Here is a 16448-nt window from a genome sequence, read left to right on the forward strand (position 1 = left end):
CATTTTGAGGTATTAGCAAAACAACAAAGCTAATGCTTTTCACGGAATAAAAAAATAAATAAAAATCTAACGTTGGTCCGTTAGATTGGATTGTTTTCTCACAACAACCGAACCGCTCCAGAGTTCGTTTTCAATCGAGCCGAGACCACCTCATTCAGGCGATCTCGGACCATGAGTTGAATTACTGAAATAAATGAACTTTTCCACGACATTCTAATTTATTGAGCTGCACCTGTATATATATAGACTCCAAACGTTTGAACAGCAGTTTATTTCAGACATGAAAAAAGACTTGGTGACATGGTGGTTTAGCAATTACAAAGACAAACATTTGCTTATAATAGTGTCAATTTTAATTTCATGTTGACTTTAAGATACGACACATCCCATCTGCAGTGATGCGAGAACAAGTGGCCGTACAGACCCATGGGACACGGAAACAGTGGTGCTGAGAAAGAGACACATCTCAAGGCTCCAGATGGGAATTTTGATGCGTCTTGTAATGGCTGGAGAAGAGCAGAGGAGGGTACAGACCCTCTCAGAGAACGAAGGAGCAAAGAGACAGTCATAGGAATACCACAGGGACAATACAAAGAACAATAGATTCAGAGAACCAGAGCTGAGAAAACACAGAGTGGGAGAGAAACAAGGAGCGCAAGTAGAAGGGAGCTAAAAAAAGGGATGGGAGAGGATGAGTTCGACTATTTAAATGGCTAGTGCACGAGGGGGAGGGAGAGAAGGAGCGAGGGAGATCCTCGGCCCGAACAGCTTGACTTTAGGGAGGGATTATGGCTCATGGAGCTTCCCTTCTTCTGGACAGGCTGACGTGGGGGTCAGAAAAAGTGATTTTATTTTGATAGGCTTTATCCTTGTGAAGCTCTGGCAGAAGGCAGAGGATGATAAAGGAGGTTTTAAAGCCTTTAACCCTTCGCCATCCATCCCTGCTCTTGATTTGCATAGCCATTAAACTTAAAACCAGAAAGAGACATTTAAATAGCCCTGTGAAATGTGCGACTCTTATATACAGAAAAAATGGGGTAGTGTGCCATTGCTAAAAATGGAGTGATATGGAAAAAGAAGCAGAGCAAAGAGTCACAGGATAAGGATTAGAAAATGTTAAAAAGATGGAGGAATAAATGTGAATTTTGGCATTTGACTCAGTGTCACATTGCTTCGGTTCTTAGATGCCCACATCGGTCTACAAAACCACCTGCCGGAGGCACAGAAGAGCAGAAGAGACAGAAACAACACTGGAATAACTGCCGAGCTGTCTATTAATTGCACAAAACATAATTCACACAAAATTACAGCCAAGGCTGAGCAAGCTGAACTTTTTTCCATGCAATAATTTTTTTTTCTGTCTATGTGCACGTGTGAATTGTTCATAATAGGGTGTGAATGTTTATTTAAGAAATAAATGCCTTTTATTTTGACTTTTATGCTGACTGGAAGCTAAGTGTCATCGGCAGTGGGCCAAGAACAAGTGGCAGTGCAAACAATCGAAACCCTGGCACTACAAAAGCAAAGGCAGCAATCTCTGAAACGTATTTATCTTAATGATACAAAAAGCACTTTGTGAGATTTGTAAGTTAGTAAGCTGTTCTCTGATTTCAGGCCTTCATGCAACGTACAGTATCGATAGCCTGCAGAACCAGCTTTGCCAGATATGGATAAAAAAAAAAACACAACAAAACATTTCAAGGCACATGCTGGACATTTTAAAAATATATATAGTTATTAATTAAATAAAAATAATGTTTTTATTATATTTGTTTTTTATGTTAAATGTTTTTTAAATAATATTAAATGTAATAATATCTAGCTGTGACAGTATATATTGTATAAGCACATATTGCAAAAAAAAAAAAAAGATTAATTTATCCATAGGCCTATATCATTAATGGAAATTTTGTCAAGAACAGATTAATTTATCCATAGGCCTATATATCATTAATGGAAATGTTGTCAGGGAAAATTCTTACCCTTCCAAATTAAAAAAAAAAAAAAAACTCTCTTGACTATTCTTGATGTACTTCAGTCATGCATTTCTCCACATAAGCTACCAAAATCCATCAACGGATTCCTTAAGTTAAATGCCCAAACCCTTTCATCTAACGTCTATAGACTCTGATGCCCTGCATCACCCGTCATACTATATCATCAATTCATAACTCTATAATTTATATTTTCATATAGCTAGAATAATGTCATGATCTATAAACAAGTTCAAACACAGATTGAGGGCCACACTGATTAATCAAGTCACTCAAAATCTCAACATATAGGTCTCGTACACACCTAGGCTACACGTTCCTATTGTTTATTTCTGATGTTATTTCCATGTAAATTACATCTTTTTTCTTTATACAGATCTTACATGCATGATATACATGTTATTAACAAGCAGAGGACCTTAAATAAACCCATTTGACAGTCCTGCACATATTTCTATGTTGTGTTTATACTCACCGTGCTAAATAAAATGAACAAACTAACTAAACAAAAAAGTAATAACACACTGCTGTCAGCATGCATGCATTATCAATAATACATCAAGCGTGTAAAGCTCATATTTATCCTCATATGACAGCCACAACTAAAATACTTCAGAAAGAAATGCGGAGTGATGATAACAATCTAAATGGACTCTATCCTGTTGCCAAGGTTTCGTGATCGCGACGCACTAAATACGTTAAAATAACACGACTTCATTCCGTCATCAATATACTGTTCAACTTGACCGGCAAACGCGTCGCGTGTTTGTACAGGTTAAACGCCACGGTAAACAACGGCAATGTCGTTTTAACTGTTCAACTTTAAACGTACACATGTCATAACTCCTAACTGGAATAATAAATAAACATAAGGACCTTCCCATTCGCTCTTTGCAGCACTAGTCAAAAAACGCCGTTTTCTGCTGAGGGGAAATCTATAATAACCTGCTATTTAAGATAATGAATTCATGCCAGCCTAATTGAGTCCTTACCTTCACTGGTGGACGCAATTTGTTTTTAATATTCTTCTAAGATCCCCCTCGGTGCAGAGCCCCTCTCCTCTCCACTCTCTCTACCGTTTAATATTGCAACAATATTGCTGCGGTCGCGAGAGCCTTCCGCGCGACTCTCTCCAGCCCTGAAGACGGAGGCGGAGGCGGGGCCGGGGCGCTGACGTCACGCCCCGCTATAAGTACTGTACAGTGAGGTACAGAATCACCAAAACCACTTTAGAGCACTTCACGTCCCCTCCCCTCTCTCTTTCTGCCTCCATCTTCCTCTACTGTAAATGCAACATTTGTTCTAGAAATCCATATTCATATAAAACAACCTGTTTGCTAAAGCAAGACCACATCGCCTTTTTATTTTAAAAAGAAGCAAAATAATTGTAGATTTATTCCATATGCCCACTGTCTCAGCATACTGAAGGCTTATATGGTAGAAATAAGAAAAACCAAGGAACACAGCTAAGAATCAGCCTCGTTTTTTCTATTCCAATACATCAATACAGTAAACTCTCCATCCTGATACTGTCCTCAATTACCCAGTGAACATCTAAGTGCCTGAACATACACATACACACACTTTGATTTATGAGTCACTAATGGAGCCCTCAGGAGAAGCACATACATTCAAAGGAATCGGAAAATAGTCTGAAAGTCTGGCTCATAATGCAAACTGCACATACCAGTGTTTTGAAGCAAAAGTCTGTGTTATATTTAGACTGACTTTAGGAAATAGATTAACAACAGCGATGCAAGACAACAATGTGAGTCGTTATCTTTTAAGCCAGATTACAAACTGTGTGGTTGTGAAATGCTACTGTAATGTTTTTAGAAGACACAAATGCACACTTAATAACCATTGCCATTGAATAGCCATTAAAATAAAATTCTAAGAACTCAAAAGCAGCACAAACTGGAATAAAATAATCTGTCACTGTAACAGAAATATCCTTGAGGCTTTTAAATCAATTTTTCACCTGTTTCCACTGACTATTGTAGCGTATCTGGAATAAACCACCAATAGATTACAAAGCAACTTTGTTCTTTCAACTTTGCTAGTTGGATTGTTAGCAGAATGAATTGCTTGGTGAATCTGCCACCTACAGACAAAATGGCACAATACAGCTTTTATAAGAACAAATGACACATTCACATTCACTCACACTGCTACCTCTGCCATATTAAATTTAGTAGTGACACTGCTAATTTTTCAGTGTGACAATGGACAAAATACATTTAAGACTTACAAATACAGCAGCTATTTTTCAGCAAAGCTGACTGACTATCACAAAGAAAACATTGATTATCCATTTGATGCATGTAGGAATTTAGATGGAATAAAATCTATCATCTGTTTTCTATGTGACTACAGTAGGCCTAATTTGCTAGAATATTTGAGAATCTCACACCTTTCCCCAGAGAGAGAAAGTGGGAGGGAGAAAGAGAGCTAAAGGAGAAGAGAGAATGAAATGAGTTTCCTGAAGAGGAGATACAGCAAATGGGAAAAAAGGGCCATAAACGATAATCAACATTCCCCCTCTCCTTAATCTCCTCCATCCCCCCTCTGAGAGGCAGGAGTCTGCAGCCTGCAGGAAGGATGCTGCTAATTTCCTTCTTTATTGAATTGAGCTGGACACACGCGTCCTGCTGGGCCGACCAGCCTCCTCGCCACATCCTCTGCTCCTCTGCTCTCACTCCGATGCTCATCCGAGGGCCTCTTTGTTAATTATTCTGCCTATTTGTACAATTCTCTGTATTTCTCTCTCTTTTCTTTTGCCATTTCGGTATCTCAGCACTTAGTCTCCATTTCTTACTCAGCCTTTTTTCATCTGCCTTTATACTTTCTGCAAATAGGGTACAAAATAAGAGCTTTAACAATGAAAGGTGGAGCTTAACCTTCAAAGCATCGTTGCCAGCTTAAGGCTTTCAAATTTTATTATACTGTATGAAATGTTTAATTTTACACTACTAATTATTGGAAGTAAGTTTTTTTAAAGAAATGACTTTATTCAGTAAACACATTAAACTGATCAAAAGTGAAAAAGATTTTCATTTCAAATAAATGCTTTTCTTTTAAACTTCTATTTGTCAAAGAATCGTGGAAAAAAATATGTTGTATCATAGTTTCCACAGAAATATTAAGCAGCACAACTGTTTTCAACACTGATAATATTAAGAAATGTTTCCTGAGCAGCAAATCTGCATAATTTCTGAAGGATCATGTGTTGCTGAAGACCAGAGTAATTTCTGCTGAAAATTCAGCTTTAAAATCACACGAATAAATTACATTTCAAAATATATAAAAATAGAAAACCGTTATTTTAAATTGTAGAAATATTTCGCAATATTATTGTATTCGCTGTATTTTTGATCAAATAAATGCAGCCTTAGTGAGCATAAGAAACTTTCTTTCAGAAACATTCTTACTGACCACAAACTTTTAATGTACATTCATTTTGAATTAAGTTTTCAATTTTTACAACCCTGTTATTAATATTTTGCCTAAAAATGTCTAAATGTTGTTTAAAAACCTGATTTGTGATGTTATTTTTTTTTTTAGCAATGAACGTTAAATGAATATCAAAATGAAATAAAACTCAAATGCAAATTTAGTCTAAATTAAGCTGTAAAGTTAACTTGGAATTAATGTTATTTTTTAGTTATTGTAGTTGTCACATATAGTTATTTATAAATTTATACAGCATTTCCCTTTAATTCAAGATTTTTTTTAATAAAAACAAATCATGACAATTTTTATGTGGTTAAAGCTATAGCCTCATGCTGTCTATGTTAATGTTATTTGTGATATAGAACGGTTCCCTATTCTTATTGATAGTGCCTCTTGTGCTTTTGGCTCATCTGCCCACTTCTCCTGTCATGCCCCACCCACAGAGACCAAAACTGTGGTAGGACATTTCACATACACTTCCTGTCTGCTCCCTGCAATTTTCTCAAAGCAAACACAAAACGCAAATCACAAAAAGAGTGAATACAGTGATACATGAAAACAAGGTATAGATTCAAAACAGAGATTCCTGAGCATCATGAGCTTTTATATTAGGACATTTTATATAAGAGACTCTTGGAAGAATTTCACAGTATTGAAAGCAAACAACTGCAGTGCAAAGGCAGATTCTATAATATTAATGAAACCACACTGCGGCATGTCTTGTCTGGCATTCGGTACACGTGTACTGAAATCGAAAAGACCAGCCTACACCAGTATGAATTCTGGTCCAGACTGGTTTATAGTGGTTAGTGCTGTATAGGTTAGGTGCCAGAATAGTTGAAGGAACAGCATAGCCATGTTCAGAGCTAGTCAACCACGGTTATTTTGGAGAAGCTGGTTGACCAGTTAAGTCGGTTAAGTGGACTAGGAACCTGGTGTAGTGTCTCCATATATCTAATTCTGAGTTAAGACCCATTCACACCAAAAACATTAACTATATAAATAACTATAACTACAGTACAGTAGAGTCCTCCTCACCAACGGATGTTCATTTTCTGGTTATTATAAGCGTGTGACTGGCCAGCTAACAAAAATATGTTCTAAGAATGTTTTGCTAACATTCCCATTAAGTTCTGAAAACATTGTTTCCGAACATTCTCTGAATGTTCAAAATGTCCAGTTTTTTAAATTTGAAAAACATTGCTTTTTAGGGAACATTCCGTTTATCATTTTCTAAAAAAAGAAAAATGTAAGGAAACATTACTTATGAGTGATCTCTTCTGAAACAATTAGTAACATTTAAAGAACAAAATGTTTCATAAATAAGACCTTCCATGAATGATGTATAATAAAGTTTTTGTGCTAACTTTTGAAAACCTTTTTAAAGACCAGATACACTGAATGAACTTTGTATTAACCTTACTGGAAGAATGTGCATTCATAACTTTGCCAGAATGTTAATCAAAGTTCTGAGAGCGTTTCCTTTTAGCTGCAGTTATGTAATTGTTCAAGCTTTTGTATTGTGGTTGTGGTCAACGTTTTTATCATTTATCCAAAAAAAAAAAAAAAAAAGTCTGTGATTGCAATGCTATCATTCCTCTGTGTTGTTATTGTTATAGTTGTGGTCTGAGCATCACTATTCTCTTTATAGTTATGGTCCTTGGTGTGAATGGGCCTTTGAACTAACAATGCTGGGTGAACGTGATTTCACCAAGTACAACATGTTCCAGGATCAACATCCTTGTTGATCCTGGAACAACATTCCAATCAACCAATCAGAATTGAGGGATAACTTTTCAGGAAATATCTGTTTTAGGCTTACGATCAGGGTTAGGTGCTTCTACACCCTTGTTAATCAGCTCATCATTTCACACTGATTTTAGGAATAAATTATGGGTAGTGTTATGTTTAGGGGTAGGGATTGGGTTAAGTCTGTATTTTTGGACAGTAATGTTGATCCAGGATCAACAAAAGATGTTGATCCAGGAACATGTCTTACTTGGCAAAATCACGGCGACCAACAATGCTGATCGCAAGCAAGTGTCTACTGAGCAAACTTTAAGTTGAACACATTTCAGTGTGTGTACAAACTGAGGTGTACGTGACTGTAAGAACGGTTCACCTTTCTTCGTTGGCATTTCAACAGTTTTCTCACACCTCAGCTAATTAGCCAGCTGCTCAGAACACTTGTTAATTAGAAGAGAACTAACTGCCATTCCTTCTAAATACAACCACACAAACTCACATCCACCCACCCCACCCACAGGTGGCCTTCATGCTTCTGCAAATTATAAGCAGCACATTCTGACAGTACCAGAAATACCTAGATTAGGGCTACAAAATAGTGAATAGTGACATTTTTTACCTTCTAATAAAAATAAATAAATGCAAACTGAAGTAAAACACCTCCTGTCAGTAAAGCACAACGCCCACAATGATTTCTGCGCCATCTGGATGGACTGAAATGAGACATGGCTGTTTGCATGCTGAATGTATGTCGGTCAATAAACATGTACAGTAAAGATATTAGAGAAGACTGCTGTACCTGCTCGTTGTTGTTCATGCACTGTAGTTTCTTCTGTTTCAAGTAGGTTGTCGTGAGGGGCATGTTGTAGTCGATGAGGTCAGCCGCCAGAGAAGTTGGTTGATTATTTTCTGAGAAAGCATGAGAGATTTACAATGGTTAGACCATACAAATATAATTATAAAAAACAGGAAAAGTGAATAATTCTATTGTTATACTTGAGATTCATATAAAGAATGAGAATACGGTAAATGTTATTTCTCTAAACTGTCACTAGAGGGCAGTATCTGCCCCAGTGTTTTTTGCTGGCACACTTCTGCCTCAGATTAACAGTGTCAAACAAAGGCCTAATTATATAAAAAAAAAATCCATATGCAAATTACATTAATATTCATGGAGAAATGTGTAGATATTTAAATCCATTCTCCACCCACAGCTGTTATATTTTCATCCAAAACCACTGTAATGATGTCCTGTGATTTGTGTGAAAAACCACTGTGAATATTTGTGTGAAGATCATGATGATAATGCTTCTGACTTTGACAGTAATCATTTCTGATTTGTTTAGTGTCTGTGTGTGTAGTTGTGTGTGTGTTTATGCAGACATATACAATTTTAAAGGGATAGTTCACCCAAAAATGAAAATTCTGCCATAAATTTCTCACCCTCATGTCGTTCCATTAAATGTTTAAGTCCCAGAAAGGTAGTAAGGACATCGTTAAAATCGAGAAGAAATTGTTGAATAAAGTCGTTACTTGTTTTCTTTGCACACAAAAAGTAGGCAGCGGCTATTTACACTAAGTGAAAATAGCATATTTTCTTTGCGATGGATTCTATTTGCACTAAGTGAAAATAGCTATAAATTATATTTATACTATGTTAAAATAGCAAGATTTTCTGCTCTTTATACTACTTATTGCAAATAGTGGCAATTATCTGCACCTCAGTATTGTAGTACATTATAAAACAGTATGCGATAATAACGTATTGTGTCAATTATACATTTTATTTAAATTATTAAATGGATGCCACCTTATTGGAACAATAAAGCCCACCGTACACCTACCCTAACCCTACCCGACACTTTATTTTCAACGTTTTGATTATTTCCTTCATTTGTATTGAAAATAAATGCCTTTCTGATGTGATATGAGACATGAAAAGCGAGAAAAAAGTTTGGCAAAAGGCAGATTCGAACTCGGGTTGATCGCGTCAAAAAGCACACGTCTTACCATCTACGCCACTGAAACTGATGTTTGATGAACGTCTTTTGTAGTGTTGACTAGCCCAATCACATGTTGTTGGGTGGAGTTAGTGTAAATAGCCTCTGCCAACAAGGTGGGCTATTTGCACATAGTGTAAATAGACACTCCGCAAAAGGTATTCTCGTAGCTTCATAAAATTACGGTTGAACCCCTGATGTCACATGAATTATTTTAACAATGTCCTTACTACGTTTCTGGGCCTTGAACGTGTCAGTTGCGTTGCTGTCTATGGAGGGTCAGAAAGCTCTCAGATTTCATCAAAAATATCTTGATTGCTGTTCCGAAGATGAACGAAGGTCTTACGGGTTTGGAACGACACGAGGGCGAGTAATTAATGAGAGAATTTTCATTTTTGGGTGAACTAACTCTTTAAGTGCACTCAGAAGTGCACAGGCAGTATGGTCCTCCTGAGTTTCTGGAAGAAGGTCTAAAACATGAGGAATTCCTAACAATTTCCTTTAGATTTCATAAATGTGGAAGCATTTTTAGTCATATAACAGCCTTCTCATTTATGGATTTTATCGGCTTTGAGTTAAAAGAGCCATGAAGCAACCCATTACCTGCTGATAATCTCACGCACATATACACACACAGTAATGGATGAGCTGTTTACTGTGTATTGATCAATTTCATTTTCTCATTTCGTATGGATTTACCACAACAAACAAAAACAAAAAAGGATCTTCAGGATCTAGATCACCGCTAAAACCAACAATGGTAATAATGGTTAATAATGGTTAAATACAAAAATGATTTTCAGACAGAGTTTTGTCAGGCTGCTAAAAAGACAGGTTTATTACACTGATGAAGTCATTCAGTAAGTTTTTCACCTGAGACTGCAAAAAAAATAAATTTTAAAATTTTAAAAAACACATAAACAAGCTAGCGTGAATTACTGAAGCTAATAGTTAGTGTCACCCATTATATAAAAAACCTTAAGCATTCTTTTAAAAAGAGTGCTTACTATAGAAATAATATACTTTAAAAATATATATAATTAAGTGTGAACTGAATGTAATGTTTTCAAACACATAATTGCATGTTATTTACAATTAAATGAAAATGTATTCTAGTTTAAATTTATATTAAATGCAGAATTTTGACCCACTTAAGTAAGACTTCATACATCTTTATATGTAATTTCATAATTACTTCCACTGTCTTTGAAGCATCGTAAAACATGGTAACTTTAATGTAATTTTTAATGTCATTGAAACTAGTATATCATCAATTTTAAATATATTTGTAACTATTTTGGAAATATTTGTTTAAAAACTTTGTTAAAACTAAAAAACTTCCAATTAAATCTCAGATAACACACTACAGTTAAAAATTATAAGTACCTTAAATGTGCCTTAGTATGTTAACATTAGTTTAATCAAAGAACGAAGCAAGAGGATGTTCAGCTAAACAAAAACCAACAATTCGCTTATATTTAGCCATTACACTGTGCATCTGTCAGCTGAAGAAAGAGTTAGGAAAAAGGTGTGTTGACATGATTTCACCACATCCTCAACATGTGCTACTAATATCACTTTTTCTGTATCTATATATAAATTACGCATGAAACCGCAAGGCAGCAACAGCAGATATGTGGATAAAAGAGCCAATATCCACCACAGCCTGAGTGTCAATTAAAGACAAGCGAGTATACAGTAATTAATTACTCTGAATAATTCAGCGTGAACTTTCGTACGGCTGGCTGGAGGGGGGAGGTCTGTGCACCCCCATGGGCAAGAAGCCAATTAGTTGCTCTCTTTATGAGCAACACCCAACCTAAGCCCAACGTTGACACAACGCTTTGACAGCTCAAGCCTAGGAGGTGTTGCCTATCTGTTTATCTCAGCGAGCGGGACGTTTGAGGGCAGTTCTTCTGATTGGCATCCAGCACTGCTAGGACTAACTAAAAAACTGAGTTTTATCCATTTTTTTCAACCCAGTGAAAATTTCCCAATCAAATTCCTCCTCCAATGGATTCCACTCACAATCCCTCTCTCTCTCTGTAGAAATAATCTGGTTTCAGAGGCATTTTCTTTGTTAAAAGGCCTGTAATTGGGCTAATTGCAGTGTGTAGGGAGGCTAGCAGGACACACCAGTGACTGCAGCCTAATCAGAGGGTGTTGAGATGTGTGTGTGTGTGTGTGTGTGTGTGTGGGAGGTGTGGTCAGAGGGGGTTTCATTAGCTTCAGGCTGGTGCGACGGGGGGAGTTCGTTACAGGGTCGGCAGGGGACAAAAGGGATGAGAGGGGGTTTTCTTAACAAAGACAATGAGTTATCCAATGAAGCATTATGGGTTTGAATATGTATAAATACTGTATATGGGAATGAATATTTATAGCTTGTCATTTTTTGGATTAGAATCAATGAGTTCGCAAACTGCCCTTGGAGTTAATGCATAAAGCCATAAACCTTACTGTAAATAAAACGTACTTATCTGAAGTGATCCAGGTTGGTTTGTGTGTGTGTGTGTGTGTGTGTGCATGTTTATGTGGTTTATGAGGACACAAATTTGTATAATGACATGGGTATGACATAGGTATTACAACGAGAAGGTGATTTATCAGGACATTTTGAGTGTCCCCGTAATTTAAAAGGCTTATAAATCATTCAGAATTAGTTTTTTTGAAAATCTAAAAATGCACAAAGTTTCCTGTGAGGGGTAGGTTTAGGGGTGGGGTAGGTGTAGGGCAATAGAAAATACGGTTTGAACAGTATAAAAACCATTACGCCTATGGAGAGTCCTCATAAACCATAAAAACCAACATGTGTGTGTGTGTGTGTGTGTGTGGTGTGATACCTTTGAACTCTGCTCTGCTGGGGCTGATGTGCATCCTCTTCTGACATTCTCCACAGCTCATCAGGAAACGGGTCACCGCCTCTCTGGGCAGGAACGCATACGTCTCCGCTATCTGACACACAAACACACACCGTGTTAAACTTCACTTTAGGATTTTTTGGGACTCACTGATTAAATCCAAATTCAGAGTGTTATAGAATTCACACTCAGAAGTGCCTTTGTGCTTAATACATGGTAAAATGTTTTCAGATAAGAAATTATAGCAACAATTAAAAAGACAGAAAGAAAAAAAGCATTCATTATTTATTTTATTATTTATTATTTTCATTTGTTGGTATTTGATTTGGACAAGTACTTATTTAGCTGTTATTACCTAAAATGTTAAAATCTTATTTATTTCTTCTTTTTTTTTTTGTTTATGCAAAATGTTTATTAATTTGTGTATTTATTCATTTAAAGTTTTGCAGGGTATGTGCACAAGAAATCATTTAGCTGTTATTACTTAAATGTTTTATTGCCTTTTACAAGAGAAGTGCTCAAATAATCACCATCAGTAATTTTTTCTTATGTGTCTTCAGTCATAGTCTTCATTCATTCATACATTCATTTTAATAGCATTGGTTGTAAAGTTTAGACAAGTTGTGAAACCATTACTGGTGATGTATTGTTGGTGAATAAAACAAATGTTAAACTTCATGTAAGTGTCATACTGGTTAGTTTAACTTGCATTATAATTAATTACATGTTTATGTAAACTTATTATCCTTTTCCCTCATATTTTGCATCTTATATCATAGAGGCAGAGTAACAATGTTTTATTCCCATTCTGAGCAGAAAGCTGTAGTGAGGCAGTAAAAGCAAACAGAAGAGATGATTAGTTTGTAGACAGGGTGTGAATGCTTAGATGTTTTATTACAATACTGTCATCAAGTCCAGGACTAATAATCCCAGGGGTACTATCATATTGATATCTTTACCTTCAAATAGGTGACGTTCCCTCTCAAACACACACACACACACACACACACACACACACACACACACACACACACACACACACACACACACACACACACACACACACACACACACACACACACACACACACACACACACACACACACACACACACACACACACACACACACACACACACACACACACACACACACACACATCTCCCTCTCACATAAAATAATTAACTGTGTGAGAGTGCTCATAATTGTCCTTGTCAAAACATTTCTCTGTCCCACACACACACCGTGAGATTCAAATCATGTCATGTACACAAACGAATGCAGTTCGTGCTGTTGCCATCTGAAATTCATATTTTTTTCTCCCTTATACATTTCATATACTGTATGTATCTTTTTTTTTACGTTAACCCTCTTCCTTCGCGTCTGTTTAGTTTCTCCCTCCTCCACCTTTCTGCCATAAACTGGACAAAGAAATAGAGAAAGTACACCCCCACACTGAAAGTCCCTTGTGTCTCTCTAATCTCCCATGAGGCTCTAACAAACAAGCATGGGCGGCCATGGAACCACAGCTGGAGGGTATAGCATGTGCATGTGTGCATTACGAAGGCAGAAGCTGAACTAAACTCACAAACCCCACTGCTGCAGTGATACAACCGCCAGAAAACCGGAGCTCTCTCCTTTCCAGCACCCTGATTCCTCCCGGAGATCCTAAGAGGAGCAGGCACACAAATCCTGATGCCCAGAGAAAAACTCTGCTCAAGGCCCTGCCCTCCCCTCATAGACCAACAGCTGTCAAGCGTGATAGGAACAAGGAACAGTGTAGAGGGTACAATATGTGCACGTGTATAAAACATATCACAGAAATGATTAATATAACAAAACTAAAAACAAGCTTATTTATGCTTTTATTAGTAATACCTTGTAATAAAAGATACTGACTGTAAATGCATGTGAGAGCAAACATGCACTTTTGTAACCGTCCAAGAGAGGGCAGCAGCACTGGACCTGTGGACCTCAGCACAACCACCAGACCAGGTGAGAGCGGCCCATGTCACTCTCGCTTCCCATGTTTCCATGACAGCACATGTGTGATACATAGTTCTAAAGATTTTCACCACAGACCTTAATATATCTTCTAAATATGAGCTGATCCTCATCTCTGCCTATAACAATGCAGAGAATGAAAGAAATGCAGAATGTAAGAAAGACAGAAAGAAAGTGTAAGTAGAATAGAAAGAAAATGCAAAAATACACAATACAAAAGAGAGAAAAAAGAAAGCTAGAAAGACAAAAAAACTATAAAAAGAAACAGAAATAAAAATGAAATGCAAAAACGTGAACAAATTAAAAAAATGAAAAAATGTAGAAATACAATAAATTGAGAAAGAAAGAGATACAGAAAGAAAAATTTAATTTAGAAAAAAATGCAACCAAATAAATTCAGAAAGAACAAAATCTGACTGAATTAAAAATGCAAATAGAAAGAAAGAGAGAGAGAGAGAAAGAGAGGGAAAGAAAGATGCAGAAATACATAAAAATGCATAAAGAAATGTATAAAGAATAAAGAAATGCATGAAGAAAGAAAGATGCATAAAAATGCATAAAGAAAGAAATGTATAAAGAAAGAATTAAATAAAAAATGCATGAAAAAAATGCATGAAGAAAGAAATTCATAAAGAAAAAGAAATACATGAAAGAAAGAAAGAAAGAAAGATGCAGAAATACATAAATGCATTAAGAAAGAAATTTATAAAGAAAAAAGAAATGCATGAAGAAAGGAATACATGAGGAAATGCATAAAGAAAGAAAGAATGCAGAAATGCATAACGAAAGGAATGTGTGAAGAAAATGCATGAAGAAAGGAAGAAATGCAAAAATAAATGCAGAAATGCAGAAAAAAATAAAAACTGCAAAAAGAAGAAAAATGCACATAAATGCAAACAGAGAAGAGAAATAAAGAACGTGATTGCAGATGTATAGAAAGGGAAAAATGTAAAAATAAATGCAGAAATAAATGCAGAAAGAAAGAAAGAAAGAAAAAGAAAAGAAAATAAAAGAAAAGAAAAGAAAAAAGTTCTACATAGCCTCCAGCTTTCATTTACTAGTTAATGTTGGTGTATTCTGACTGATTCACCCAAAATTCACAGAGGCCAGCAATTCTCTGCTACAAATCACACCAGGACAACACACAGCAGGAGCCTCTTGCTTCTGTTCATGAGAATCACAGAGGAAATCAATCAAACTGACAGAGTAAGGGACACTTTAAGTGACAGACAGATAGAGCCGGTCAAAAAAGGGCCACACGGGGTATTAAATCTAAACTATATGAGTCCATAAACATACTTCCATGTCTGATCAGAGACTATGAGAAAGAAGTTACTTGCTTTCCTCACCGCTTTATATGTTTTCTTCTGTCCGGCGTGTTTGGGTGCTTTGGCCGGGTCAGAGCTGATCTCCACATGCATGGCATAGATGATGTCATAGAAGTCCTCCACCATAGCGACCCTTTTGAGAAAGGAGTTCTCCAGCCCCGAGCCCCCATCCACACACTGAAATCACACAAAAAAATAGACTTATTTCATATACTTAAGCAATGTCACACAAGCAAAAATTATGTTATGCTTTATTATACCATTGAATTATCTGACGGACTGACAAACACATTTTCAAGTCAAATAGTGATTATCACAGCACATAATTCTGTGCTGTAAAACAACAGTGTTTTGGTAATATGATTAGATATGTCCATTTTATATTTGAAATATATTTCCTTTGTAAAATGATTTTTTCAACAGGGTTCATTTATGTACCTATTTTGACATTAAAATAGTTCTATCATGACAAGATTTTAACATGGTAATGGATATGACAATAATGTTAATGTATTTGGTCTTGGTGAAATAGATCTGCTACGCTGCTGCTGTTGGTTATTGCTGTTGTTTTAGAGTATTGCTGCTGCTGCTGCAAAGCAAGTACAGGAACTTGCTACTGCCGATACATGACGATACAGTGCTGTGAAGACATACTGCTGCTGCACAAATAGCATATATCAGCAGTTCTCAATTCCAGTCCTTGTGCCCCCCACCCCCGCACATTTTGTGTCTATCTCTTATCGCTTCAGACGTTTGTTCTATTCGAACGTAAGTGCCCTGCAAAGTGGACACCACAGGATGTTCTGCCATGATTCCAGTTCGAAGCGAATGTATATGTTCCATTTAAAGGTCATTAAAGTGTATGAGACGTGAATTTAAATAGCATTTATTTACAGAGTCATTTATGTCACACTTCACACTCTAGTAAGTTTAATCTGTGTGTGAAGATGCTGCAGGCAGTGGCGTAGCGCAAATATGTGAATGAATGTTCAGAAGAAGTAAACTTCAACGGATTTCCCCTGCTCAGGGAGTAGGACGCAATGAACAGGGAATATGTGTAGGGAAT

General features: G+C 36.5%; 1 protein-coding gene across 1 annotated transcript in view; it reads right to left on the reverse strand.

Annotated features, from left to right (window-relative positions):
• The window catches only part of LOC107672011 (nucleolar protein 4-like), a 126785-nt gene that overhangs the window by 89753 nt on the left and 20584 nt on the right, over positions 1–16448 (reverse strand). The window contains exons 2-4 of the mRNA XM_016465053.1: positions 15404–15559; positions 12034–12145; positions 7993–8102 (exon numbers count right to left, since the gene is read on the reverse strand). Coding sequence (XP_016320539.1) covers positions 7993–8102; positions 12034–12145; positions 15404–15559 — 378 coding nt within the window. The remainder of the gene's footprint in view (positions 1–7992; positions 8103–12033; positions 12146–15403; positions 15560–16448) is intronic.

The sequence above is a fragment of the Sinocyclocheilus anshuiensis genome, unplaced genomic scaffold (assembly GCF_001515605.1).
Source record: "Sinocyclocheilus anshuiensis isolate Anshui unplaced genomic scaffold, SAMN03320099.WGS_v1.1 scaffold1053, whole genome shotgun sequence".
NCBI lineage: Eukaryota > Metazoa > Chordata > Actinopteri > Cypriniformes > Cyprinidae > Sinocyclocheilus > Sinocyclocheilus anshuiensis.